Source organism: Verruconis gallopava (genome assembly GCF_000836295.1).
Source record: "Verruconis gallopava strain CBS 43764 unplaced genomic scaffold supercont1.9, whole genome shotgun sequence".
NCBI lineage: Eukaryota > Fungi > Ascomycota > Dothideomycetes > Venturiales > Sympoventuriaceae > Verruconis > Verruconis gallopava.
This window is the reverse complement of record NW_015622145.1, coordinates 289,342-314,514: the sequence shown is the minus strand read 5'-3', so window position 1 is coordinate 314,514 and position 25,173 is coordinate 289,342. Positions and strand designations below refer to the sequence as shown.

At 52.7% G+C, this 25,173-nt stretch overlaps 11 protein-coding genes across 14 annotated transcripts; 6 read left to right on the top strand and 5 right to left on the bottom strand.

The window, feature by feature from the left end:
• Positions 1-371: 371 nt before the first annotated feature.
• PV09_03443 (uncharacterized protein) lies at positions 372-3,929 on the top strand. The gene has a single exon (XM_016356644.1). The coding sequence runs from the start codon at positions 720-722 to the stop codon at positions 3,273-3,275; it is 2,556 nt and encodes an 851-aa protein (XP_016215437.1). The 5' UTR covers positions 372-719; the 3' UTR covers positions 3,276-3,929.
• Positions 3,930-4,186: 257 nt separating this feature from the next.
• Positions 4,187-5,981, top strand: PV09_03442 (uncharacterized protein). The gene is made up of 3 exons (XM_016356643.1): positions 4,187-4,465; positions 4,559-4,647; positions 4,723-5,981. The coding sequence occupies exons 1-3, from the start codon at positions 4,385-4,387 to the stop codon at positions 5,819-5,821; spliced, it is 1,269 nt and encodes a 422-aa protein (XP_016215436.1). The 5' UTR covers positions 4,187-4,384; the 3' UTR covers positions 5,822-5,981.
• On the bottom strand, positions 5,853-7,077 carry PV09_03441 (uncharacterized protein). Its single transcript, XM_016356642.1, has 2 exons — positions 6,057-7,077; positions 5,853-6,010 (listed from the first exon to the last, which is right to left on the bottom strand). The coding sequence occupies exon 1, from the start codon at positions 6,678-6,680 to the stop codon at positions 6,198-6,200; it is 483 nt and encodes a 160-aa protein (XP_016215435.1). The 5' UTR covers positions 6,681-7,077; the 3' UTR covers positions 5,853-6,010; positions 6,057-6,197.
• A 211-nt stretch (positions 7,078-7,288) lies between these two features.
• Positions 7,289-8,949, top strand: PV09_03440 (uncharacterized protein). Its single transcript, XM_016356641.1, has 2 exons — positions 7,289-8,347; positions 8,412-8,949. Exons 1-2 carry the CDS (start codon positions 7,542-7,544, stop codon positions 8,500-8,502), a joined length of 897 nt encoding a protein of 298 aa, XP_016215434.1. The 5' UTR covers positions 7,289-7,541; the 3' UTR covers positions 8,503-8,949.
• A 1,196-nt stretch (positions 8,950-10,145) lies between these two features.
• PV09_03439 (uncharacterized protein) lies at positions 10,146-13,364 on the top strand. The gene is made up of 4 exons (XM_016356640.1): positions 10,146-11,254; positions 11,355-12,397; positions 12,445-12,975; positions 13,025-13,364. Exons 1-4 carry the CDS (start codon positions 10,844-10,846, stop codon positions 13,257-13,259), a joined length of 2,220 nt encoding a protein of 739 aa, XP_016215433.1. The 5' UTR covers positions 10,146-10,843; the 3' UTR covers positions 13,260-13,364.
• A 1,922-nt stretch (positions 13,365-15,286) lies between these two features.
• On the bottom strand, positions 15,287-17,094 carry PV09_03438. Of its 3 annotated transcripts, XM_016356637.1 has the most exons (3): positions 16,983-17,094; positions 16,766-16,931; positions 15,287-16,698 (listed from the first exon to the last, which is right to left on the bottom strand). In XM_016356637.1, coding segments are annotated over exons 1-3 (882 nt in total). In that variant the 5' UTR covers positions 16,985-17,094; the 3' UTR covers positions 15,287-15,984. The 3 variants fall into 3 exon arrangements, with proteins under 3 accessions (XP_016215430.1, XP_016215432.1, XP_016215431.1); XM_016356639.1 differs by having other exon boundaries at positions 16,766-17,094; XM_016356638.1 differs by having other exon boundaries at positions 15,287-16,931.
• A 6-nt stretch (positions 17,095-17,100) lies between these two features.
• PV09_03437 (uncharacterized protein) lies at positions 17,101-18,303 on the top strand. The gene is made up of 2 exons (XM_016356636.1): positions 17,101-17,787; positions 17,840-18,303. Exons 1-2 carry the CDS (start codon positions 17,318-17,320, stop codon positions 18,156-18,158), a joined length of 789 nt encoding a protein of 262 aa, XP_016215429.1. The 5' UTR covers positions 17,101-17,317; the 3' UTR covers positions 18,159-18,303.
• A 212-nt stretch (positions 18,304-18,515) lies between these two features.
• Positions 18,516-21,198, top strand: PV09_03436. Of its 2 annotated transcripts, XM_016356635.1 has the most exons (3): positions 18,516-20,221; positions 20,280-20,730; positions 20,782-21,198. In XM_016356635.1, the coding sequence occupies exons 1-2, from the start codon at positions 18,614-18,616 to the stop codon at positions 20,535-20,537; spliced, it is 1,866 nt and encodes a 621-aa protein (XP_016215428.1). In that variant the 5' UTR covers positions 18,516-18,613; the 3' UTR covers positions 20,538-20,730; positions 20,782-21,198. The 2 variants fall into 2 exon arrangements, with proteins under 2 accessions (XP_016215428.1, XP_016215427.1); XM_016356634.1 differs by having other exon boundaries at positions 20,280-21,198.
• PV09_03435 (uncharacterized protein) lies at positions 21,076-22,395 on the bottom strand. Its single transcript, XM_016356633.1, has 2 exons — positions 22,079-22,395; positions 21,076-22,007 (listed from the first exon to the last, which is right to left on the bottom strand). Exons 1-2 carry the CDS (start codon positions 22,334-22,336, stop codon positions 21,273-21,275), a joined length of 993 nt encoding a protein of 330 aa, XP_016215426.1. The 5' UTR covers positions 22,337-22,395; the 3' UTR covers positions 21,076-21,272.
• A 66-nt stretch (positions 22,396-22,461) lies between these two features.
• On the bottom strand, positions 22,462-23,574 carry PV09_03434 (uncharacterized protein). Its single transcript, XM_016356632.1, has 4 exons — positions 23,196-23,574; positions 23,070-23,144; positions 22,822-23,012; positions 22,462-22,766 (listed from the first exon to the last, which is right to left on the bottom strand). Exons 1-4 carry the CDS (start codon positions 23,295-23,297, stop codon positions 22,610-22,612), a joined length of 525 nt encoding a protein of 174 aa, XP_016215425.1. The 5' UTR covers positions 23,298-23,574; the 3' UTR covers positions 22,462-22,609.
• A 262-nt stretch (positions 23,575-23,836) lies between these two features.
• On the bottom strand, positions 23,837-25,074 carry PV09_03433 (uncharacterized protein; the record flags this gene model as incomplete). Its single annotated transcript, XM_016356631.1, has 2 exons — positions 23,837-25,009; positions 25,060-25,074. The coding sequence occupies 2 exons, from the start codon at positions 25,072-25,074 to the stop codon at positions 23,837-23,839; spliced, it is 1,188 nt and encodes a 395-aa protein (XP_016215424.1).
• Between the last annotated feature and the right edge of the window lie 99 nt (positions 25,075-25,173).

The following is a 25,173-nucleotide window of genomic DNA, read 5'->3' as shown; positions in this document are numbered from 1 at the left end:
CGAGCCCTGCAGGAACGTGACGAACGGGGTTGGACTAGGCAAGAACGAGCCTAGTCGCGCGCCCGCTCTACGGGAAACCGCAGCCTGTCCTCAACACCAATTGCGCCTTCCCCCTCAACCCCCTTCCCCCCTGCCCCTCCCGCGGGCACCTGCTGTGCTTCAGCTGAGGAAGGCGCTGCGGACTCTTCTTTTTCTTCTCTCCCATCGCACAATGCACGCCAGACGACCGCCATGACATACATGCAGTCCGGCGCCAGCAGCAGCTCGACGCCGCCCTCGAAGCGTTGATTCATGGAACTAATTTATGCGCGGCAATGTTACTGGCTCTCGGCTGTGTCTTGCCACGGCTCGCCAGGGTGCATCGACGACCACTCGCTGGGTTGTTTGCCCCCTTGCGTTTCAGCCGTGTGCTCTCACACAGTCTAAGTCGGAGCGCAACCAGACCCAGACCTGTCCTTTCCTTTCTGCTCCTGTCTCTTCGATGCGTCTTCACGATCCGTACCTTCTTTTCTTCATGTATTCACCGTGCGTTTTGCGTGCTGTGTCACCAATCGTTTGATACGTGCGTCTCTTCAGGTTGATCCTCTTCTTCTGCCTTGCTATTCTCTACTCTTTTCCTCTCATTGATTTCGTACCCACCATTGCACTAGCTCAAATGCGCCCACATGTCTGAATCAAGGCCATTCGCTCACCAGATGCAACTCTCCATGTCGTCGTAGATGTCGGACCCAAATATCACCACGTTCCAGGGGCGGATGTGCACGAGGGTGAAGAGGCAGGTCACTACCACCGCTGCGCCATCCAACCCGACCACCTCTACGTCTACGCCGTCGACATCGACGTCGACTTCTACTTCTACTTCAACGTCGACTTCTACCTCGTCAACTTCCACATCCACGTCGACGACAGCCACCGACAACGGGAGGCAGACAAATGCCGCACAAACAACCACTCCGACAACCACTGCTACTCAGCAGAACGGCGGCTCCCCAAATAGACAGCCACAAGAAACTACGAACCAAGTGGCCTCTACAACGTCGACCACTGCGCAAAGTGCGAATCAGAACTCTCCTCCTGCGCAACAGCAACCAACCACTACAGTCGCGACGACGACGTCCAGCACAGACACAGCAGCTGCAGCACCTCCTAAAAACTCGACTCAGAATCAATCGCAGGCGCAGAATACGCAACCCGCACAGATCTCCAACGGGACACCCGACACACAAAATCCCGTTCCGACCGCTCCTGCTGGTGGGGGCCAGAGACTGCCTGATCCGGAACCCACTCCTCTCACTTCCCCGAAAGCTGGACCTACAAACAGCGCAGTGCCCGCAAATCCAGCCGCGACGACTGCAAACTCTTCAGCAGCACAAGCTACAGCTGAGCCACAGCTAGCTGGCACAACGGCTGTAGCTCAGCCGGACTTGTCGCCCTCTCCTTTCTTGGTGACTTCCGGTGCAGATGGCAGCACTGCAGTGCCAGCCTTCGAGTCAATCATATCTCACGAACCTACGACTTCAACAACAACTTTCCTCAGCACGGCAACAAATGGACAGGTAGCCTCCATCACGTCGGCCGTTGTAATTACGCCCGGAGCTCATTCCGGGGAGGATGGCCATACCGATGGTGCAGGACACTCTGACGCAAACCCCTCAGGTGGGCAGAAGATGTCCGCCGGCGCAGTCGTGGGATGTGTGTTTGGCGCGATTGCTTTTGTAGCATTTGCTTCTTTCATCTTCATGTGTCTTAAGCGAAGAAGAAATGGTCACAAGAGAAACAGTGGTACCCCACTTCTGTCTTCCGGTGGCAGCATCTCGTCCGCAAAAGCTGCATTTGCGGCAAAATTCGGCACCTTCTTTGAGAAGCGCCCTTCTGGAGAAAGCTTTTCCAATGCTAAGGTGGCGATGTCAGAGAAACTTGGCACCGTCTTTAAGCGTCGGCCTACAGGTTCAAATTTCTCCAATGTGAGAGCTGTGCTCTCTGAAACGTTTGAGGCTGTGTTCGCGAAGACGAAAGGATCAGCAAGGGAAGAGACGGAGTCTAGCGTGGCTCGTATGCCTACGCCAAATCTCGAGCGTGGGATGCGGGACGCATCATCAAGTGTGTACAGCAAGCCAGTTCGCAGCCGCTCGTCGAGTGTGCCTGTTATGGCGCTTAAGACGAGGGCGATGGAGTTTTTCAAGACTCGCAGAAGCCGAAGTCGAGGCCATCTACGCAAGGATTCCGACACCAGCTTTGTCGGCGATAGGGTTGGGAATGTTCCTCCTCGATTACCAAGTCCGATACCGCAACACCGACGCTCCGCGGCTTCTGTATCTTCCTTCATCCAGTCGTGGAGTGCAACAGATGAGACGAACAATCCTTTCCGGGATCCTGATCCGAACCAACCTCTCACAGTTAAGAATCCTGACGCTTTGTCTCGATCGAACACTCAGAAGACAATTACCAGACTCCCTCCAATATTAATGCCAGTGGCCTCGGGCGAATCCCCTCCACTGCCATCGTCCGAGAATAGCTCTTCACGTTCGCCAGGCATCCTCGCTGTCGGTTCCGGAGACGTTCCAACTATAAAACCGCCTCAACAAGCTCGACATAAGCGTTCGTTCTCGCAATCGCAAATTCAGAATCCTTTTAATGATCCGGTTCCTAAAGGCCGACCTGTGTCACCGACGTCTGTCTACACAACTGCTGATAGTGTTCTGCGACCGGAGTCCCGCCGACATTCGAGAAACCACACCATCTCGGTTGGGCGCCCCCTAAAACGCGAGCCAAGCAAGTCAAGTGTTGACTCTGGATTTGTGTCCGCCACATCTCCTGTGAACGAGAAAAAGGAGTCTGACGATCAGAAGGGACCAGTCTCTGATTTTGGGAGAGAATGGCAATTGTCTACCGTGCAGTCTTTCAGGGGTGCTAGTAGTTCCGTTCGATCATCAGTATCATCACAAGACTCACCGTTTGGTGATGGAAATCGCATTTCAGGCTTCTCAATGTTGAATGGGCGCAATCTGAGCTCCTCGCCTGGTCCAACCCGACCAGTCACGTCTCAATACCCTTCATACCTACTGGACCGACAATCCCGCGTCTCTGATCCCTTTGACCTAGATCGTCCCGAAATTCTCGGGCTCATGAAGCCGTCATGGACGCAGACTATGGCCACAAACCGCACACGGGACAGTTCTGTCTCCAGAGCCCCTACCACGCCAGGAACGGCTCGCAAAAATCCGGCTAACAATTCTGGCTACTTCCTCAGCAGTGATGTGTATCGACCGGTATGAGGGGTCTTCGATACCATTGGTTTCTTACTGCAAATATAGCTTGCAAAGTTTCGTTTCTTTTGTCGCACAATCTTAGCGGCGACAGCTGTTTGTCTACTCCAGCATTTTCAGTGGCGCATGCACAAAAAATCATAGCTCCCAGCGTAGCCTTTACATTTTGTGTTATTTCCGGTATATCAATGACGGCAATTACGAATGGGATGGGTCGGAGAGCATTGGGAAATTTTGAAACGATCACACTCGCTTGAAATGTTATCTACGACGTGTATACCCTCGCTTTGCATCGTGTTTTTTGGGCAATGGAGAGAAAGAGAAAAAGAAGGGAAATGTATGTTTTTTATTGTTATATGTGTGTTGTTGAATCTCGCTGTGCGACGACGTTCTTCAGCATCACCATCAACTGCCATCCGTCCCAAGCATGAGTGGCCAAGAGGCCTGAGGGTCGATGATTCAGAGAGCAGGTTGGACCACATACACATGAGCAGGTCTTGTTGTTATGGCTACTATCAGTGAGGCACAAAGGGTTGAGCGTATGTTTGAGCGGCGGCCATGAAGTCAGGCTCGCTGAGAACGGATAGCACCGCACTGGGGGCTTGTCAGCCTAGAAACCGTGCTTCAGAGAACAGAAATACCAAGTGCCACACCCCTCCGAGCAATCACAGTTTTCGTCCCGTGTTTCCGTATTTGATTTTTATTATGATTTTCTTCAGAAGACTTGCAGACCATGAGTATAGAAATGCGACAGATCTAATCTCCTCTTTGACTGGAGGCGGGATGCTGAGGACGCACGGGCAGGCAAGGCTGGACTTGAGCCTCGCGCTAGTGAGCTGTCGCGACCCTGCCAAGCCCGTCGAATGCGCATATCTGGCAAGAAAGTTGACTGCTGTCTCGAGTCTCTTCTTCCCCCACACCTTTTCTCTCCCATTCTCTCCGCTCCCGGGAACCTCCATTCCTTTCTTAATATTCCCCTGTGTTTGCAAATGCGCAACTATCCTGGTTTGTGAGACACGGACGGTGGTGTTTTTCCTTTTGCTCTTTATTCTTCCTCTATCGTGTAGGCAGTGGAGTCTTAGAAGGCCAGCGAACGACGGCTATATAAAGAGATCACGATGCTGCTGCCCAGCTGGACGGCGCTGCTCCTTATGAGCATGTTGCCTCTCCTCGCCTGGTGCGCCGAAGATTATTATAAAGTACGAGATCCTCCGTCGTGGCAGCCGCAAAGCGTCCCTGCAATGCGCGCTTGTTGTCGAAAACAGATGTGCTAACAACACGTTGCGCTGCAGCTGCTCGGCCTGGACCGTGATGCATCAGATCGGGATATCAAGAAGGCATACCGCCGATTGAGCAAGCAGTACCATCCAGACAAGAACCCGTACGATTTTTTTTTTGCCCAAGATCTCTGACTTCGGGCCTTTCAGTTTCTTGTGCGCTGACCCGTTCAAAACAGTGGAGACCAGTCCGCCGCAGACAGATTCGTCCTTATCGCCGAAGCGTACGATGCTCTTTCGAACGAGGAAACCCGGCGCATATATGATCAGTATGGCCACGAGGGCCTAAAACAGCACAAGCAGGGAGGCCGCGCGCAAGCTCATGACCCGTTTGATCTCTTCTCGCGCTTTTTTGGTGGCAGCGGCCATTTTGGACACGGGCATCATCAGGGAAAGAGGCAGGGCCCGGAAAAAAGGGGCGCAATGGCGTTGCCCCTGCGTGACTTCTACAACGGCGCAGACAGGGACTTTGAGATCGAGAAGCAGGTCGTCTGCTCGGCGTGTGAAGGCAGCGGCAGCAAGGATGGCACGGTAGATACGTGCTCCGCGTGCGGAGGGAGGGGCATGACGATTCAAAGACACAACATTGCGCCGGGTATCTTCCAGCAGGTACAGATGCAGTGCGGCGCATGCGGTGGAAAGGGCAAGACGATTCGGCATCCGTGTCCTGTGTGTCATGGCCAGCGTGTGGTCAGGGAGACGGAGAAATACACGCTGCACGTTGAGCGGGGAATACCCCGCGGCACGGAGGTGCGGTTCGAACAGGAGGCTGACGAACATCCAGACTGGGAGGCCGGTGACCTTATCATTGAAGTGCAAGAGGCAGAGCCGCATCTTGAAGAGCACTCTGACGATCCGTTGGCGAGAACTGATGGCACTTTCTTCCGACGGAGAGGGCGTGATCTGTTCTGGCGAGAGGTCCTATCTCTGCGGGAAGCGTGGATGGGTGACTGGACCCGCAACATAACACATCTTGATGGCCATGTCGTCAAACTCCACAGGCCCCGCGGACAGGTTGTACAACCAGGCATGGTCGAGGTCATTGAAGGCGAGGGCATGCCCGTCTGGCATCGTCACTCGAACGGACCGGGTCATGAACTCGAGTTTGGCAAGTTGCACATCGAGTACGTCGTAGTGTTGCCAGACCAAATGGAGAGCGGAATGGAGAAGGAATTCTGGGCCGTATGGGAGAAGTGGCGGGCGAAGAAGGGTGTAGATCTGCAGAAGGAGTTTGGACGACCAGACCCTGCTGATGCGCCGACACGGGACGAGCTGTAGTCCATCCGTGAATATTTTGGACGGCGCTCTTTTTGAGTTTTCTTTTCCTGTTTCTGGAGATATGTACTCGTGAAAGAGTATGATGGCATCTCAAGGTTGAAAGAGCTATAGAGACATGTATGTGTGATACCAACAATCAGTCTTTGATACTATCTTGTTCTGTTGACCTTCGTCATTGACGTGTGCTCTCTATTTCGCATAGTCAGCAGATTCGGAGACCGCGCCGCCCGCTTACACATTTTGTGTCGCCACTGCCTTCTAACCACCCATCTTTCGAAATCAACTAGTCGAGCCCGGACGATTCTGCCGAAAAAGTCGAACCGCACACTGCGTTTGGTACCGAGCCGAAAACAAACGGTGCTCAACAAGAAACTTTTCATCTTGGCGGACCGGTCCCTCGTACGTACTTTGTGTGCCTCCCGAGCACGATAAGCTGCTTCGCACCGCCTTCGATAACCTTGCTGATCCTCACCTCCGTGAACCCCAAGCTGCCGCCCACCTTCTCCGCCCTGCCCTCGATCTCAATGACGTCGCCCTCGCCCGCCATGCCCAGATAGCTGACGTTGATGTCCACGCTCGGCCCGGTCTTTTCCCGCCCGTCCGTGCTGGAGATGGCCAGGCCGCCGAAGGCGTCGACGATCGTGGCGGACACGGAGCCGTGCAGCCCACCTTTTGAATTGATGTGATCCTTGGTCAGGGTCAGACGGCCGACGACCACGCCATTCGAGGCGGAGACGATGGTTACGGGCGCGAGCAGGAAGCGGTAGATGGCCGAGGCGTTGGACTGGCGGGACCACCGCTCTTGAACCATGGAGAGTATGTCGTCATTGTCGGGCAACTGCTCTGCTGCTTCCCCCATGGCTTGGGCTTTTCGGGGCGACACCTGAATATCTCGAACTAGAATCCCAGTGGTCTGGCTGTCTGTCGTTCCGTTGGTTTCTACACACAGTTTTCAAGTCCAATCCGCTTAGCCCGATATCGGCAAGCAAGCTCCTTGTATCGCTTCGATCTCGACACCAAGAATGCGTTCGAACGAACGCACATTAGCAAGGTCCCACGCCAAGAAGCAGAAGCTTCTCTCGCAGGTGACGAAGCATCTGTTCGTGCTGCGGTTCCTGTCCGTCTTATCGTCATGATTGGGTGCACGCGAACCGAGAGCCGACTTCGCCTTGTGCCTTGACGGCAATTCACATGCTGTGAAAAACATGGAAAATTACCTGCTCTCTACGCCAGTAGAGATTCTTTCCATCGAAGAGAAGATGATATCAAATCAAGAATATCTGAGGTTGATAGTTTGCTCGTGCGGCCTCCCGAAGTTCTGCAATGCTGCATCCGTTATCCAATCAGAATGCTGCAATATTTTGCTTCGTTCAAACGCCCAGACTTTTGGACCGCAAACGTGTGCGTGCTAGCTCGGTGGCTGATGCAGTGCATGGGCAGATGTGTCAGCACCGAACCGCCCAATTACAGACGCAGCAAACTCGCATCACTTAGCGATTTGGAATCTGGCCAGTGGCTGAGCGTCTTTGCTTCGGAATCATGGGATACGTCATTACATCTGGCTTAGACTTTCGCCATGAGGAAGAAGAGGGGTGAGGGGGGCGAAAACAGCGCAGCATATAAGCCATAACGCTCCCAACGCCAGAACTAGTTTGCACCGCATTGTTTACTTGAAACTCCAAGAACGAAGATAAATTTCCTCGGACGCACAAACATCGTCATGGCAGCACCAAATGAGCAGGTGCCAAACGAGCCGCCACCGTCGTATGAGCAGTCGACGGGCAGAACGAAGATCGGAACAACCGGGTTGCGAACAGTTCCAGAAGCCCGAAATGGAATTACGCCAGCGCAGAGACGGAGCATGGAGGATGAAAACAGGCCACTTCCTGACGGTTGGATTCGCCAGTTCGATCACCAGTCGAATCATCAATTCTTCGTCGATACCAGAGCGAATCCGCCGCGATCAATATGGCATCATCCTTACGATGACGAGCAGTACCTGGCGTCATTGTCACCCGAGGAGCGGGAAATAGTAACGCATCTGCATCGGAGCATCAGCCTCAAAGATATCGCCGTGGAAAGCAGTGACGACGAGGCTGGGTCGTCGACGAAAAAGCACAAACATCGAACTGGCGAAGCAACCGTTCCTTCGTCGTCGACAGCAGCTGGCCCGTCTTCAGCCGCGCAGTCGGAACAGCCACGTGGCTTGCACAAGTACGGTCGCAAGCTCAAGGACAAGATCACTGGAAGCACTCATGAGGAGCGCGAAAGGGAACGCTACTTGCGGGCTCAAGAAGAACAACAAGCATACGAGGCCCATTTGGCTTTTCGACGTGCAATGTCCCGCGCAATACAAACCGGACAGCCACAATTCCTTGCAAAGGATCAGCAGGGTCACGATATTTACATCGAGCCACCCAATGGCCCTGCAATACCGCCAGGCGCCAGAGGGTACAATCCTTACGCGTCTGGCGTCTATGCCAATCCGAATGCCCGGTTCGTGAGACCAAGCAACCCGTACAACAGGTGAGTTTTCACTTTGGCTGTACTCGAAGAATGAGGAGCATTTTACTGACAGGAATTTGTACAGACCGTACGGATCCGGTTACGGTGGTGGTTACGGACTTCCTATCGTGGGTGGTCTGCTTGGTGGAGCATTGCTCGGAGGCCTGTTGTTCTAGGCGTGATGACGTTTGAGTGTGGGTTTTTATTAACGGTTTTTAACCTGTATTTGATACCAAGAAGACGAAAAGTTTGTTTTGCCGTCGACAGAATCACGCGTCTTAGCAGCAGCACAATGATTCGAATCTAAGGTCATATCTCAAGAGTCGCCAAAGCTCCAAGCTGGTTTCTACTTGGGCATCTCGTATTCGCTTTCGCAAGCCTCCACCATGGTTTGTCTCCGCGTTTGCAGCTCGCACTGCGAGTACAGACTCCGTTCAGCCCCAGCGTAAATGTCGTCAATCATTATTAACAGCGGAAAAGAGGCTTTCAGCGAACTCTTACCGTGCGCACTGACAAGCGCATTGACTCAAGGCCGCAGCGGTAGAATCATCACTTCGGCAGAATAGCTATTCTAAGCTCGCTTGCGCTTCCTAAAAAGCTTAAAATGCGTGCAGCCTAGACCCTTTATTTGACATTCCGGTGATCACCCGAAGGTGCGTAGGTGTGTTGACATGGACTTGTATGTCTGCCATGCAGGAACATGCTAAGGAAATAAATGGAGGGTGCACAGCGAGTCATCATTTCCAAAAACCCTGGCAGAGACTTCATCAGAAAGAGGCTGTCGACTGCCTCACAGCGTATCATCCCTGGCTCAAATGTGCAGACGCTGATAACGGATCGCCCGGCGTAGGTTCACGTGCAGGCTCGTGGTGGAGTACGCTCGAGCAAGGATCAGATGAACAGAGTAAGAGCTTGCGAGAGGCTCAGGACGGGACGCAGCTGCAGGGAAACCAAACGGAGGCGATGAGGTCGACACGGTGCCATCATCTCGATTGCAGACCAAAACCTCGCTGATGAACCGTGGGAAACATCACCTGGCACGTTTCGAGAGGCTCCGTTCTGTCCAGGGTGACCTCAGCTCATGCGACCAATGGCGTGATGATGCTTTGGGGGAATGTTGCTGAAGACCAGTGAGAAACTGGAGCCCCGGATTTGCAGCCCCCGCAACAAAACATGCAAGAAGCACGGCCTCGAATACTGGTCCGGGATAGCTTTACAAAAGAGTGGGTCGGCTCAGACAGAGGCCGTAATGTTTGGGGATGGTGGACGTTCGTCCCACATCAGCCGCGGGCTTGGCTCTTTGGCGCGAATGGAGCCATGGCTGGAACACCCCACGGGCGCAGCGGTTCGCCTAATGTCAACGTGTCCAACAGCGCGAGCGGCCGCAGGAGGGTTTTATTTGTGCCTTTTGTTTCCTTCCAGAGACAAAAGAAGCCCCTTCGCTCGGTGTCCTGGAAGGAAGAGGGGGGCAGATTTCCTGCAGACTGGGGTGGCGTCAGCTCCAGGCCTGCTTTGGAATCAAGCAAAAAAGAGACGTCGCGGACCAGGGCTCAGAGCGGCGCGTGATTGGAGAGTTGGGGTACTTTGCTTGATACATAGCCGACTTGAGAGACATCGGGGAATTAATCCTCGTGGTTGGCAAGGAGCAGAAGCCAGGCTACCGGAGGGCGAGGACGGTTGACAAGCCTTGAGAAGCAAAGCACTCGATCTCGAGCGGGGATTTTTAGCAGGTCAGAACGGTGATGAATGGGCGGAAACGGAAAATGTCCGTCAGCCGGTGTCGACGGGCTAGCCCCAAGCGTAGCCGAACTGAATGTACCTAACGATGTGGAGAATTTGTCGAGCTTGGCCGGGGCAGGCTGTCAAGGCCAAACGCAACAATAGTACTGGCTGAGGGCGGACACGGCGCCGCGCACGGTGGAGGTGGTGGGTTGATGGCTGCTGTTCTTGTGTACGGTGCATGACAGACCGACGGGCAGACTAGAGCAAGAGACGAAGACAGAGACGAGCCATGGACTGTATGAATCGATGGCACTCAGTTCGACTCGGAGCGAAAGTGGAAGAGAAGTTCTTTTCCCATCCCTCTGTCCTTCCGTCCATCCACACATCCATTGACCCATCCGTCCACACAACCATACGTACATACATATACACACACACACCCGCATACAGATAAACACAAATACATCATACGTCCTTTACTCACGCGCAAATCCGCACGTACGTACACTCACACGAGCAAACGCACACTTGCAAACGCTCTCACACGTATTCCTGCGTACACACAGACACACACACAAACATTCGGCCGCACACACGCCTCGAGCTTGCACTGGACGTCGGCCAGCCTTTGCATAAGTCCTGCGCTGTTGGCGTCTGAGCTCAAAATCCTGCGGCAGCCCTCGCGCGCGACGTTTCATCTGCTCTTCATTGTAATTGCGTCGTCTTGCAGAGCGAGGCGCTTTTAGGGTGGTATTAGATCTCCCTGCAGCTCGCGCATTCGCGCATCCCCGCGCCATGGCGACCTGGACCTCTGTCCCTCCTTCACCACCAGCAATAAGTCCACATGGCGACTTGTCCTTCCCAGACGCAGTTCACTCGAGCTTCCCCTCGTCCCCATACGCCATCGTCGACCTCTCCCAGGACCTGAACTCGACTCTTCCAAGCCAGCCGTCGCTGAAGCCGCACCCGCCACTCACTGTCGACCCTGGTCCGGCCCACTTTGAGTATGGTGCTTCCCCCATGACGGAGGATTCAAGTTCGAGGCTGCGCAAAATGTCGCAGTCCTCCACCGACCGAGAAATGTCAACAGACATAAAGTCGTCCCGGCTGGACGGTTCTGGAGACGCAGACTCCGACTCTCGAGGAGTGAAGCGGAAGTTTAGCAACGATGTGGTCGATTATCCGCGCCGAAGGGCGACCATTGCGGTACGTGTGTATTCATAGCTTTCAAAGTATTCTCAGCCTCTCTGCGAAACGGTAGCGTGAAGTGGTCCGATACGCTAACGCTAGCTGCCGTCTGCTGCAGTGTGAAATATGTCGGTCGAGAAAATCACGATGCGACGGCGCACGCCCAAAGTGCAGATTGTGCTCCGAGCTGAAAGCAGAATGCATCTATCGGGAGCCTGGTATCAAGCTGGATGCCGGCGACAAGCTCATCTTGGAGCAGCTCAACGAGATCAAGGCAATGATCCAGACGGGCTTCGCCAACACCGCTGCCGCTAACACAGCCGCCATCACGACGCCCGGCGTTAGCATTGGTACTCCCTTGCCCTCCACCTCGGCGACGAATGGAAGAAGTGCTCCTGTTGGATTTGCAACGACGATCGATTCGCCCATGCCTATGATCAACGCAGGCGAGGATCCGGAATCGAGGCGAAACTCAGTTGCCCCAGGAGGTGGCCTTCCTACCAACGACGGTTTCGGTCCGTGGTTCAACCCCACTGCTCATTCTTCCATGCCCAAAAATCATACAACCCCCGCTCTGAACTTGTTACACTGGCCCAAGATTCGAGACCTGGTGTCGCAAAGATGGGACCCCCAGATTCTGGTTCAGCTTGAAACTCATCGCGAGCCTCTGTTTTACGGTCAGCCCAGACCGCTTGACTTCACGAACGCACACATCTATGCAGAGGCATACTTCAAGCGTGTCAACGTCTGGTATGCATGCGTAAGCCCCTTTAGTTGGAACAGGTACTATCACAAGGCACGATCTCAAGGTTTTCGCGAAGGTGCGGAGAGCTGTATGGCACTCTTGGTCCTCGCTCTAGGCTGCGCGAGCACTGCAGGGAGTATATCGCAGCTGCCGCAGAACACGGAACTACCAGGCTACCCCTTCTTTTGGGCCGCGTGGTCTATCATGCCCAGTCTTCTGGTGAGGTCGGACGTGCTGGCGGCTCAATGCCAAATTCTGGCCGCGGCATATCTCTTCTACGCTGTGCGGCCACTGGAAGCATGGAACGTACTGGCGAGCACCAGCATGAAATTGCAGCTTCTCTTGAACGGTACGATGCCGGCAGGTGCCAAGCAGCTTAGCGAACGTGTGTTCTGGAACACTCTGCTATTTGAAAGGCAGGTTTGGCTCACTTTTGAAGTTCCCAAAACTAATTTTTGTCTAGCGATTTGCTCGCCGAGTTAGAGCTCCCGCACTCTGGCATTGTTCAGTACGAAGATGTGGTCGGTCTACCTACACCATTTGAAGACATGGGAGATCCAGCTCCTGGTGTGGATGATCTGCGTTATTTCAATGCTGAGATCTCACTACGCCGTCTGCTCAACCGAGTCAGCAATGCGATCTATTCGAAAGCGTCGCCGATCACAAGCACGGCAGCCCTAGATCCAGTGGCTGCTGAATTGGACAACCAGCTGATTGAATGGTACAACGGTCTGCCTCCCGCTCTACAGTTTGATCACGGCGTGGCACCCCTGGCAAGTCCTGTGCAGAGCGTGCTTCGATTACGCTACTTCGCCTGTCGCACAATCATTTATCGGCCGTATGTTCTAGCCGTCCTGATCAAGGAGACTGCCTTTTTGGATCCCGCAGTGCAAGAAAACTGTCGAAAATGTCTAGAGGCGTGCATTCGTCAACTGGAAAACATCACCGCACACCATGCAGGGCATCTTCCGTACCTCTGGCAAGGAGCTCTCTCGTAAGTCATATTAAGAATTTTCCGACCAGGCGACTAACATATACCCCAGGATCGTCTCGCAGACCCTGCTCGTCATGGGTGCAACACTTTCACCGTCGCTATCAGGCCTTTTACCGCAACCACACCAGATCAACGACATCATTAAGGAAGTTGTGGATGAAATGAAGCGTTACTCGCATTTAGCACCCAGTCTGCGGCTCGCCGCCAACATCATATCGGATGCAGAGGAACGGCGGCGACAAAACTTGCGATCCCCTTCGATGCAATACTTGAAAATGGGGTGATGTAAGCACAAACATGGTGGGCGAACTCTCCAAGTCTTGTTTTTGACTCTGCCCAGATCAGGCAGTCCTGGCATATGTGCCTGGAAGTTTTTTTTTTTTTGGTTTCATTCTGATGGATTTCTTCTATCCTTGCGAGATCTTGTCCACCAGTGTGGCCTTACAGCAAAAGCCAAATTGGAATAGGGGGGATTGTGCCGACCGAGTTCGACGCACTCATTACGGGCGTATCTATGTATGTCTTTTCTTGTGTGCGTCCACATCCAACTCCAGGCTTTGCGCGAATTATGTAGAGCTGCCTAATTTGGCAGCCGTCCAGATGGGGCGCAGACGACTTTGTCCAGCCTGCAGCACGAGCTGGCTCCCCCGCACATATGACTGATTTGACTCTCATTCGAGCGGATAACAACGGATCGCGAGGAACCTTCGATTGAGGGGAAGGGCAGGGTGCTGTAATGGTGCAACAGAACGGACGCGATGTTTCGGATTGAGCGCAGTCGATTAATGTTGAAAGTCGTTGGTCGATGTCGATTTGTGCGAATAACCATTATCAGGAACGCAGCAGTAGCAGCATGGAAGCAGGAGTTGGATACGCAAGACCGCAAAGATACCCCCGAAAATCGGTTTATCGGACCAAGCTTTGTACAATAGTATTTCTGCTCTATTACCCTTATTTCACACCCAGTTACCAATGGCCTGGCGACATTTCGTCCTTGAAAGACACAATGGTTTAGCTCACCTGATCGAACTCATGACGCGGGAACGTTTAACCAAACATCTTACACGCGGAAATACCCTCTCACTGACCCATCGTGCATATACGTTCTGTGACGAAACTGAAAGGAATGCATGGGCAAGGGTTCTGCAGACAAACTGTTTCACGCCATCGCTTACATGTGCCGATTTCGTCTGCATGTGCGCTGGATGCATGCATGAACGCACAGTACCTCGATATTTTCAAGCGACCATTGTCGAATGAACGGTTCGTGCGATACGAGCGCAGGCTCATGCGGAGGTTAGAGCAGCGACATCTTTAAAAACTGCTACTTTCTCGAGCACTAATCACCTTCAAGGACTTTGCCGGCCCGCGCAACGAGAAAAGCTGGTGACGCACAGCGTCCATGGGCTGTCTCTCGACAGTCTCCCTTCGACAGGTAAATAATGCCGCCGTAGACGAGCCGTCCGGATCGGAGAATTTCGAAACCCCCCCCCCCCCCCCCGGGGGCATTGATTTTAGCATCTATTCTACCGTCCGTGTCATGCGAGCCCGCCGGTCACCTTCTGGACGTGTCGCTTTGGACACGATGCGATCGTGCGCCTCGCGCTTGGCCGTTGGCACAAGGCACGTAGATTGAGCATCCGGCCGGGACGCTGAGCAAATGTTCATGCAAGAAGCAAATGGCCGCGTAGTTTCGCCAGTTGGAGATGCGTGCGCAGGCCTTCAGGAGCTCACCGACTCGTGACAGAATGGCAAAGCCATCGTGGCTTCGCGGCCTAAACGAGGCCTGTACGAGAAGGAAGCTTTCAGACGAATATCCAACGGGAGCAAAGGCACCGGCAGTCCACGTCCACCAGGGCAGAGGAGCATACGAATGTCATGAGTTTGGCCGTCATGCACGATTTCATTTCTCTTACCATTCACTATCCACTTGTCACGCTCCTTCCACCGCTTTTTGAAGCACCATGGCATCTTTCATTGGTGCCGTCGGCCTGCGCTTCCAAGCGTGAATACGCTCAAGAATGGGGAACCTAACAAAGAGCACAGAGTACAGGTTGCCCAGTGCCGTATTCGTGAGACTGTGATCCTGCCACAGGCGGCGGAAAGCTCTGAGAAAAGACGGGCCAAGGATCGTCATTGGAAAACTCACATGCCCCGTACAGTTTTCCGTTTTGGTTTTTCTGCGGTTTGCTCTCCAGCCCCAAATTAGGAACTTGGGAGACGCCCATGGTGTAATCGATATCTCTAGCACCGTTCGAAGCATGCTGTGCAAATTGAGTCGGCAAGTGGGGGCTCAAGAAATATCATGTGTCTATTCAGTAAATTTTATCAACAACCTTGCGCGCCATGATCATGATAAGCTCAGACTTATTCGCTATATTTTCAAGGGCACCTTCAGTTGCGAGCAACCTGGTATCGTTAATAGTATGCGTCTTACCTACTTATTTGCACAGATATCTTCATGATATAAAGGCGGGACGTCGATTAACTGCAGCATCATACATCTTGAACGGTTCTACTTTCGTGAGGGATGCCGCACATGCTCCGTTCTCAGTCCTTCCGTGCGAGCATGATTGGGTGGAGAAGTGTATATCTACGCACGACTTTGTATTTGAAAAAGGAGGACGTGTCGACACGTCGAAGGACACATTGCCGAAACATGAGGGGATGATGCGCCAGGCAACCAAGAGTATCCCGACGAAGAGGACAACGTCAGGTTGATGAATCCAAAGGCGTGTCGTAGTATGATATAATTAGAGTTGCCTTCGAGAAGACAATTGGACACATGGGAAAAATTCCAGAAGGGCATCAGAGGTGTGAAAGCGAACATTAAAAGAATCCGAGAGGATGTTGGAATCTTGGTAAAGTTCGAAACGAAGCCAGAAATGCACGAGTCGTGACTACGAAGTGAAAGGCGCAATCAGCACTTCGCATCTTAAGATGCCCGCTTGGGTTGTAGAATGTTATCGAATTGTCGTGTCTCGTAGCGTACATGACCGTGAAGGATAATCAGTCCCCGCTGCTAGCCCTTCCTCGTCCATAGTTCCAATTTGCCGTGGGTGTGCTCTGGCTGTCCGTTGGCGTCATGGCTCGTCTCTCAACAGGACTCCACTCGGCGCTAGGGCGTGCAAGATTGCTCAGACTATCCTCTCGCTGTCGGAATTGTACCGTGGAGCCCAAGGGCGCACCTCCATCATCCTGAGTTACCAGTCGTACACCCCCAATTCTTTGCTGCCTTGTCGCCGCCTCCCGTTCTCTCTCCTGCATCAAGCCCTCCATGCGTCTCATCTCCATTTCGGTGACGAGCTGCTTGAAGTACACTTCCGCAGCCACCGTGGACGAGTACGCAATAGGCGTCCATGAGTAGTTATTCTGCGCGAGCGGGTTGGCCCCGTACTGCAACAGGACCCTTAACGCTTTGAGCTCGCCCGCCGCAGATGCATGGTGCAATGCAGTGTTGCCGTCGTTATCGTATGCCGTTGGCGAGGCTGGCGGATTCGAGGTAAGGAGCAAGGGAAGTAAGGGGAGTGCACCACTGCGAGAGGAGATCATCAGCGCGTCCATGCCCGCCTTGTTGGCCCACGGTACGCAGCGCGGGAAATGTGCGATCAGAAGCTTGCCAACTTCAACTTGCTTGGCTTCGGCGGCGAGCATGAGGGGTGTATCCCAGTCCGAGTTGCGGGATATGCCATCGTCTTCGTGGCCAGCATCGATGAGGAAAGCCTGTATTACGAAGTCTTAGTTTCGACAGTTCGCTCCGTGCCAAAAGTAAGAAGAGATGTATGTGTACAGCTATGTCCCAAAACCCAAGTTTGGCAGCCAAATGCAGAGATGTGTTGCTTTTATCGTCGAAGTCCGGATTGCGCAGCCATGCCGGATTGTTGCGTATGATGCGCTTGACAAGGAGGAGATCGTTGAGGACTATTCCTCTCCTTAGGCGCGTGGATACGTCGATCCTTTGCTACTATTAGCCGCGTGACCCTTATGCTGTAGAGATATGGGCATACATTGCATGATTATGGCTGTAGGTTATGTACTGAGATCTGGGCGTTGCTAGTGTGGCATCTGGAGTCGTCGCGGGGATTACGGCCCGCGTCCAGCGACTGTGGGTCTCCCAAAACACAGAAGCATGCCATTTCCCACTACTCCAATGCAATGCTAGATACGCGAAACGAATTCTTGCATATCACGATTGCGCATTGCGTGGACTTTCCTCCTGAGCACCATCTTACCAACTGCTTAATCGCACTCAGCTACGAGGGCAGACCGTGTTTCTCTTGCAGTCGCGTTCTTTAGACGCGTGTTTACGAGCCCCTCCACCATTTTCATCAACACTTTCCACATGTCCGTCATGTCGCTAATAGACGCCCACCTGGAACAAATATCGCTATGCGCGCAGTCAATTGCCGAACTGTCCTTCCCACCACCCAAGATCTTCACCAACGCTCTTCTCGGCGGCCACGACATTACCACACTGATCCGTGACACGGAGACACACGAGCGTGCTCTCTTCTCCGTCCCTCCGCCCCCACCACCAAAGGCACAGGACCCAACAAGCAACAAGCGACGAACAACAGTGTTTCAATCGCAGAGCGCGGGGCCGGGGCTGAATGTCGACTCCGTGAGGGCTCCGAGGAGAAACACAGCTGTTGCCGCCGTGTTGGGCAAAGACCTGGTGGATAGGATCCGCAAGGCAGGAGGCGCAGGTGCTGGTAGCGCCCTAGGATACCAAGCGTATGAGAGGGGGAAAGACAAGGGAGAAGTGGATGTTGAGGTATTGCTCGAAGGTGCGGAGAAGCTCTGCAACGTCTAGTGAGTGTTCATGTGCTTCTTGGTCCAAGATGATGATGCTGACAATAATGAGTCCAATACCTGGAGCAGCAGAGAAGATTGCGGCGCTGCGGCAGCGCCATCAGAGGTTGGAGTCCTCGCTGCGATACTACGAAGCCCAAATCGCAGAACAAGCAGCACAACTGTCAAAGCTAAATAGACCGCGAGATTACGGGTCAGATTACGATGGAGAAGCCGATCTGGATGCACAAGAGGCTCTAACATTCGAGGATTTCACTGAAGAGGACATGCGAAGAGAGGAAGAGGAGATCAAGGAGCTCGAACGCAAGAAGCGCAGCTTGGAGGAGCGTGTCAGCAATATGGAAAAGGATATCAGTGGCGTGACGAGGTGAAATGTCTTGGAGATCCCTCTCGAGTTGTTGAGTGAAGTCTTATGGTGTCCGCTCACAGCTATGGAGCGTCCACGCATCCGTAAAGCCATGTTCGGCTGCATCAAAAGATAATGCAAACATCAAAAGATAGCTTTCCTTCTTAGTGACCCTTTTTCAGATTTATCATTTAATATGCGTCTCGACAAAAGTTCACATCAGTGTTCTGCAAGGGAGAAGTGAAGATCAAATAGGGAGCAATGTTAGGAATCCATACGAGATGTGCAAGAAATTCCAGCCTTGCACATGCGCGCGCAGCCAGGCAGGGATGCCCACGGAGTACTCCACATCCGACCATACCAACCTTCACCTACCTATCTCAATATCAACCACCATTCGCTTATCGCAACTTCGGACCCTACAATCCACGTTCTCCTTCGTCGTTGTCATCGTCGCTGTTTGGTCAGCATCTTCCCACGATGCAGGCTAACAATCAGCAGCCCCAACCGGGCCAGGTAAACATGAACCAGCTCGTCAGGGCTCAGCATATCCAGCAACTTCCGAACCTTTCGACGCAGCAAAAGGCGTCATTGGTACAAGCTGTCTCTCAGTGCTCAGCAGTTGTTCAGAATTCTACTCCTGGAAGTCCTGAGCACAATAGGGCGTTGTTGCAATGGCAGAGCATTACGCAGAAGTACATCCAGGCTCGTAACGTCGCGAGTCGAAACGCAAGTCAGGCAGCAAATGCGGCGAGCGCCGGACAGAGCTCGCAGACGGGACAGGTGAATTTGCAAGGACAGAACGTGCCACAGCAAAATCAGAACGTAAACCAGGCGAATCAAGGACAACAAGGCAGTGGTCAAGCAGGAGCATCCGCGCAGGGCGCTCAGGCCCAGAACCAACCTCAGATCCCCAAACAGATTATGGACTTTGTGAACAACTACACGTACTACCATCCGTCCGGCATCGGGCCCGGTCATCCTAAATACGAGGAGTACAGACAAGATGTCAAGGTCAAGCACGCAAAGATTCTCTTCGACAACGAACGCAACAAGAACGAGCTCAAAAAGATACGCGGGCGCATCGAGCAGCTTAGACAGGCAGGCCAAGAAGTGCCTGCTCAATTGGAAGAGATGCGACAGCAGGTAGAGACGAAGACGAATGAGTTGGGACAGCAACTGCAGAAATGGATGCACAGTCAAAAAGCCTCGAAGGAGAAGTACGAGCAAGCGCGACAGGCAGGCAGCGTTGCAGGGCAGCAAGGCCAACCGAGTGACGGAAGCGCTCTTGCAAGTGGTACAAATAGGCAGATGAACATGCCCGGCGGAAATGCACAGGGTAACCAAGCCTCTCCAGTCACTGGACCACAGCAAGTCACAAACAACAATAATCGCGGCCCCATCAGTCCCGGCGTACCGAATACACAAGCACAGAACATGAACGCGCAACCAACCAACAACAATTTCGTATCGCAGCCTTCGGGTGCTGGACAGGCGAATAACAACCAGTCTGCACCGCAACAGACGCCACAGTCAGCTGGCCCGCAGGTTCAGAGACCTGGTATCAGCAATCAACAACCACCGATGTCAGGCATGCAGCAAATGCCGCAGAATGGTCAACAGTCCGGCCAGCCCACACCGTTATCCCACCAGCAAGCGTTGCAACGGGCATATTCCGGAGGGACGCCACAAGCTGTTGGAGCAGCAAGCAGTCAGCCGCCGCACGCTGCACCGCACCAGCAACCTTACGTTGGAGGTCAAGTTCCTCCTCGTGAAACAAGCACCACGTCTACGTCCACAATGAATCCGAGTGCAAAGATGATGACACCTAAGGTAATATCGCCGAGTTTGTCAGCGCCACCTGTTCCTGTGCAGAATTTTCCGCAAGCGCGTCCAACGATGGCGGGTCCAGGGAATGGTGTCGGCGGAGTTCTTGGTACCCCAGCTATTGTGAAGCAAAGCTTCAATATGGAGAGCACGGAGAATGGCGGCGTGCTGTCGAAAAAGAAATTGGACGAGTTGGTTCGGCAAGTCACTGGCGGTGGGGAAGGAATGGGTGGGGAGATGTTGACGCCAGAAGTCGAAGAGGTACGATCTTTGATCGGCAGCCATATCTGTTGTAAAACATGCTCACATGATTATCTAGGCTGTTCTAATGATGGCCGACGAGTTCGTTGATAACGTCATCACCGCCGCGTGCAAACTCGCTAAGCTACGTGACTCGTCTACTCTTGACGTCCGCGACATTCAACTTATCCTCGAACGCAACTACAACATCCGTATCCCAGGCTACGCATCGGATGAGCTTCGTGCAATACGGAAGTTCGCTCCTGCACCTGGCTGGACGGCTAAGATGAATGCAATTCAAGCAGCGAAAGTTATGGGTGGCAAGAGCGAGATATAACATTTTTATGTCGCTAATTCTGCTCTTTTTTTTGCCAAGCAAGGGCGATATCTCGCGTTACCGTCCTTCACCACCTTCAGTGGCCTCCACGTTCGATGAAGTGTGGTGTCTCGCCGAGGACGGAACATTTGATTGTGCTGCGAACACCCTACGTTAAAAGCCTTACCAGCCGTAAAGCGTACAGTCGAACAAAGTAGGTTTCCACGCAAAATATGTGCACATAAAGTCCTCAACTTAGTTGCAGTATCCTCTTAAGCGAAGTCTGCTGTTACCTAGTGTTCAGCGAGTTTTACCTTTGGCATTACCGTCAAGCTCTTTATTATAACCGCCTTCAGACTGTGGAGGAGACAGGGAAGTTTACGAATCAGCGTTTATGCTGCAGAGCCAAGGAGATGGAAAGCAGTGAAGCAAAACGAATGATGATGGAATGTTGTGATTGACTACTTGCTGCTCAAGACAATCACCTGGCGCGCAATCGGGCTAGACGACAAAGTCATAGCGAAGAAAAAAAAAGAGAGATTAAGGAATGAATTATAACGTTGGCTTGTGTATTCTCCTTGTGATACCAAAAAACAACGACTTTCTCTTGACTCGATTTTCTTTTGAATGAAACCTTAGACAATTATTTCTCGAGGAGCACACTGTACAAAGCTCCTTATCTAAACTATGGGTATCATATCACATTCGAAAAATCCTCTCGCGCCTCTCCCACAATGTTTCACGCAACTCACTGATCTATTCGCTTTCTTCCATCTCATCCTCGTCGCTAAGTTCTGGCAGATCAAAGGCAGTTTCCACGACAGGACTCTTATTGTTGACCCTGTGCTTGGCCATCCATTCCTTAATCTTGGACTTGTTGATCACGGCTCCAGACGTCTTCTTCTTTCCTGTACCGATGCTGTTCCGACGTTCTAGTACGCCCATCTCTTTTAGAGTGCTGATCACGTCCTCAGCAACGATGTACGTGCTTTCCGTTATGTCCTGCACGGAAACAGGTTTGTTTTTTGGCAGAGAAAGGACGTGCCGACATATCACTCCCGCCCAGTACTGCACGTACGCCCTCCTTCCCAGCTCGCTCAGTGGCTTCTCGGGCCCGCCCAGCCGTCCCTCTCGCCGACCGAGATAGTAACTCACGCCCATTAGCACCTGGCCAAAACCTCGCTTCTGCCACGGGGGAAAGACGAGGATGCATGCGAGGTTATTGCTGTCCCAGCTAAGCTTCTCTTTGCTGAAAAAGCCTACGATTTGAGGCTCGGCGGCCGAGGGTTCGTGCAAGACCAGGACGTAAAAGTTGAAGGTGGTCACGTCGTACATGACGGATTTGGAATCGAGGAAGAGCTTTGCGAACAGGGAGAGGTTCTGGGCGAAGAGCCTGTGCTCCTCGCCATCAAGTGCGTGGAGCGTGTACGTAGGCTGTCTGTAGATGGGCGCGCCGAGCGCCGTGTTTATGTCTCTGTATTCGCACGTTTTCTTTTTGGCCGGTCTTTACTTAGCATCTATACTTCTCCAGGGGAGCGCACGGTCGGCAGGACACATCATACCATATGCCTTAGATACTCCTGCACGGCATCCCGCGTATACTTGAAGCACCATTTACAAACGTAAAGGCGCTCGCATGTCTTTCCTACTAGCTCCTCTGGGTAGAACGAAGGGTACCAGGGCTTGATCCACCACGAACCGAGAACTACCTCAAGAACGTTGGGTTCGGTCGGCTCCTTGAATTTGCTTCTGAGACCGTTGACCGGCGTTGTGCGGCCAGATTCATTGTAGCTTTCGATTTCTTGGAGCAGATGTGCCATTGAATTGGCATCATTGACGGCCGCAAACGAGTGTCAGAACAAAAGATATGAAGCGTGTTAGTGTCGCGTGCTGAAGATTACGTGGGTGCGGTGCTTGAGGCACCGAGTCCTCAGTCGAGACGGGTCTGCTTTCTGCGGAAATCACGACTGGCCAAGCAATGCACACAAACGGCGCAGTCCTTTTGAAATTCGATATCTGATCGTCTCTCAGAAGAAGCAATGGACCACAAGGTCGGCGCTCTTCTGATTACAAAGTGCTACGATGTTCTTTTGTCACAGCTTTGCGTCACCTTTCAGCACATCTCGCAGCAAAGTTAGCGCTTCAACAGCGAATGCAACCATATTTGCTTGTCTGTCTTTTCCACAGCCTGTATCCAGCTCACGTTTGTATGTGCCTTGCTCACTGCTCACTGCGAGTGCCACATAACCACTGCTGTTGGTTAGATGATAAAAGGCGGGCGTTTGAACTCGGCTTAACCACTTACGGCGTTCTGTTCTTCGTGGTGCCACCACTTGGACCAGCGGTTCCGCTCTCACTGACAACATACGAGGCCCCCAGTGTCTTCCTCGTGTGCTCAGCAAGGCCAGCGACGATCTCCGTTGTTGGGCCTCTGTAGTCCTTGAGCGTCGCCTCCGTCCATCCAGCGTACGCCATTCTTGACTCGAGCGTGTACAGCTAACCACACCTTAACCCGTTGATCAATCAAAATTTATGCTTTAGCAAGAATCTTACAGTCAAGCCACCCTTATAGATAGAGCTAGCGCCGGGTGTGGCAAGTAGCGACGCTGATATCAAGCCTCCCGCAGCCTTGTCGACGGGTTAGCGCTCCGGCTACAGCAAGGACGGATATGAACACACGGTCTCCGCAACGGCAACAGACTTTTCCTTCTCCTTCAACAGTTCGGACACTTCTCGAGCTATGTTCGCCAGCTTTTCCGGAGGAAAAGTGTCCGTGGCCATGATAAATCGCTGCTTCCACGACTGGTTGTTCTTTTCCTTTGTCGCCACGCCTTTAAGAATTGTGAATTCGACGTCTCAAAATAGGTCAGTCCGGAGGAACGATGTAGGAAATGTTTTGAGCTGGCGCATTCCAAGCTTTTTTCAGGTCTACAAGCAATGGCCTGCTCTGGAGCTGACGGCGTTCTGATGCCATCTCGGAGGTTGCGTAGAAGTGGGGCGCATGCATAGCAAAGCTCTCGTGTCACACAGATCTTCGGTTCTCCCAAACAGGTGTGTGATGTGTCTCTTGAAAATGCGGCGAGGTGAGCTCGCACTCCCATGTAGGTACTGTAAGCCGCAAACTTTGATAAAGGGGGGTTTGCTTCTAACTCTGACATTTCAGAACACGTGCTGCGCTCCACGTTTGTAAGATCTCAGGCCATCAAGCCGGTTCTACGGCCCAGTGCAGTGAGTATAAGAATTTAAGGTTTTCAATCTCCGATTTCCTATACTACAATAAAGCCTTGCCTTGTGCTCATTACGTTTCCAATCCTGTCTCTTCAATCATGTGTCACGTTTCCAAGGAAGTGATAAGCTGCTATCCTGACATTAAGCAGTCCAATTGTCTCCATAGCCTTGACAGATCGCAAGAAAACATGTACAATCCACTCTCTGACGTGTCTACAAGCCTGGCCAATCTGTTGCGTGTTAGCTTGGTTCAAGCTACGAGGGCTGTGATTGATACCAAATCCTGATCTTTGCGCATTCTTTTTGGACACAACCACCACATCCCCAACCTTAATCTCCTTGCCTACGTCAGCTGGCGTGATAAATCCGTATCTTCCAAAGACCGCATTGTACTTCTTGGCAGCGTCAACCCTTCTATATTTCTGTAGCAACTTCAGAACTTCGACGTTCTTCTCCTTGCTGTACTGGCCCGTAGCAAAATCGACATTCAAGCTTTGACATCGCAAGCAGTTATGTTGCAAAGGTATCTTGACTTCTGAATCGCCCTCGGCTATAACGATCTCGCCCCAGAAGTCCTCCTCCCACGCCTGCTGTCCTGAAACAACGATGTTAGGTCGCGTTTTGCGAATGTCGAACTTTGCAGCGTCGGAAAGTAGGTCGGAAACTGCGTCGCAACTTTTCTCCGTGCATACCAGGAACGGCGCACAGTCTTGGAACTTGAGTCGCGGTTCCTGGCTCCCGATGAGACCTCCGACTACTGGAATGCTCCGCGCGAGGCTAGCAAGCCATGACGACGTCGACGGTTGCTGGAAGGGAAAGCCCGGAAACAAAATGTCTCGCTCATGTTCGCCGACGGCAGCAAGTTTGACGCCGTAGCCAAACCGTTCTGAAAACCACTTTCCGTACTTGTCCCCCATATCGTACGCTGAAGTTTTACTACCATGGAGATCAACGTCGAGACGATCTAGTCCTGCTGTCTCGGGCACCAAAGGTACCACAAGGCTGGACGACGTTGCACCAGGGGGATTGAAAGTAACTGTGACATGTCCTTGACTCTCGTCGCTCGGTAGCTCGATGGCAGTTGTGAAGAGAGCCATCTCTGGGATCAGGCCGACGAGCATGCTGCCATGCTTCTTTTGGACGTTGGCAGCCGTTATGTCCTCTCTGATTAACATGTAGCAGCGATCGTACAAGAAGCCGTATTTGGTGATTGTCGCCTTCTCCACTGCCACTCCACGTAACGACTTGATTGGATATATAAAGATCTTTCCTGCTTTCAATGCCTGGTCTGCACCAGGGGCGAAGCCCTACATACCTGTGTGACTTCCATACTGCGCTTCTCAGTCAGCAATCCGGGAAGCATACAATGCACGAAATTCAACGAAATCGAAGGCCTGAGCGAACCCGAAAATGATCTTGGAATTGGAAA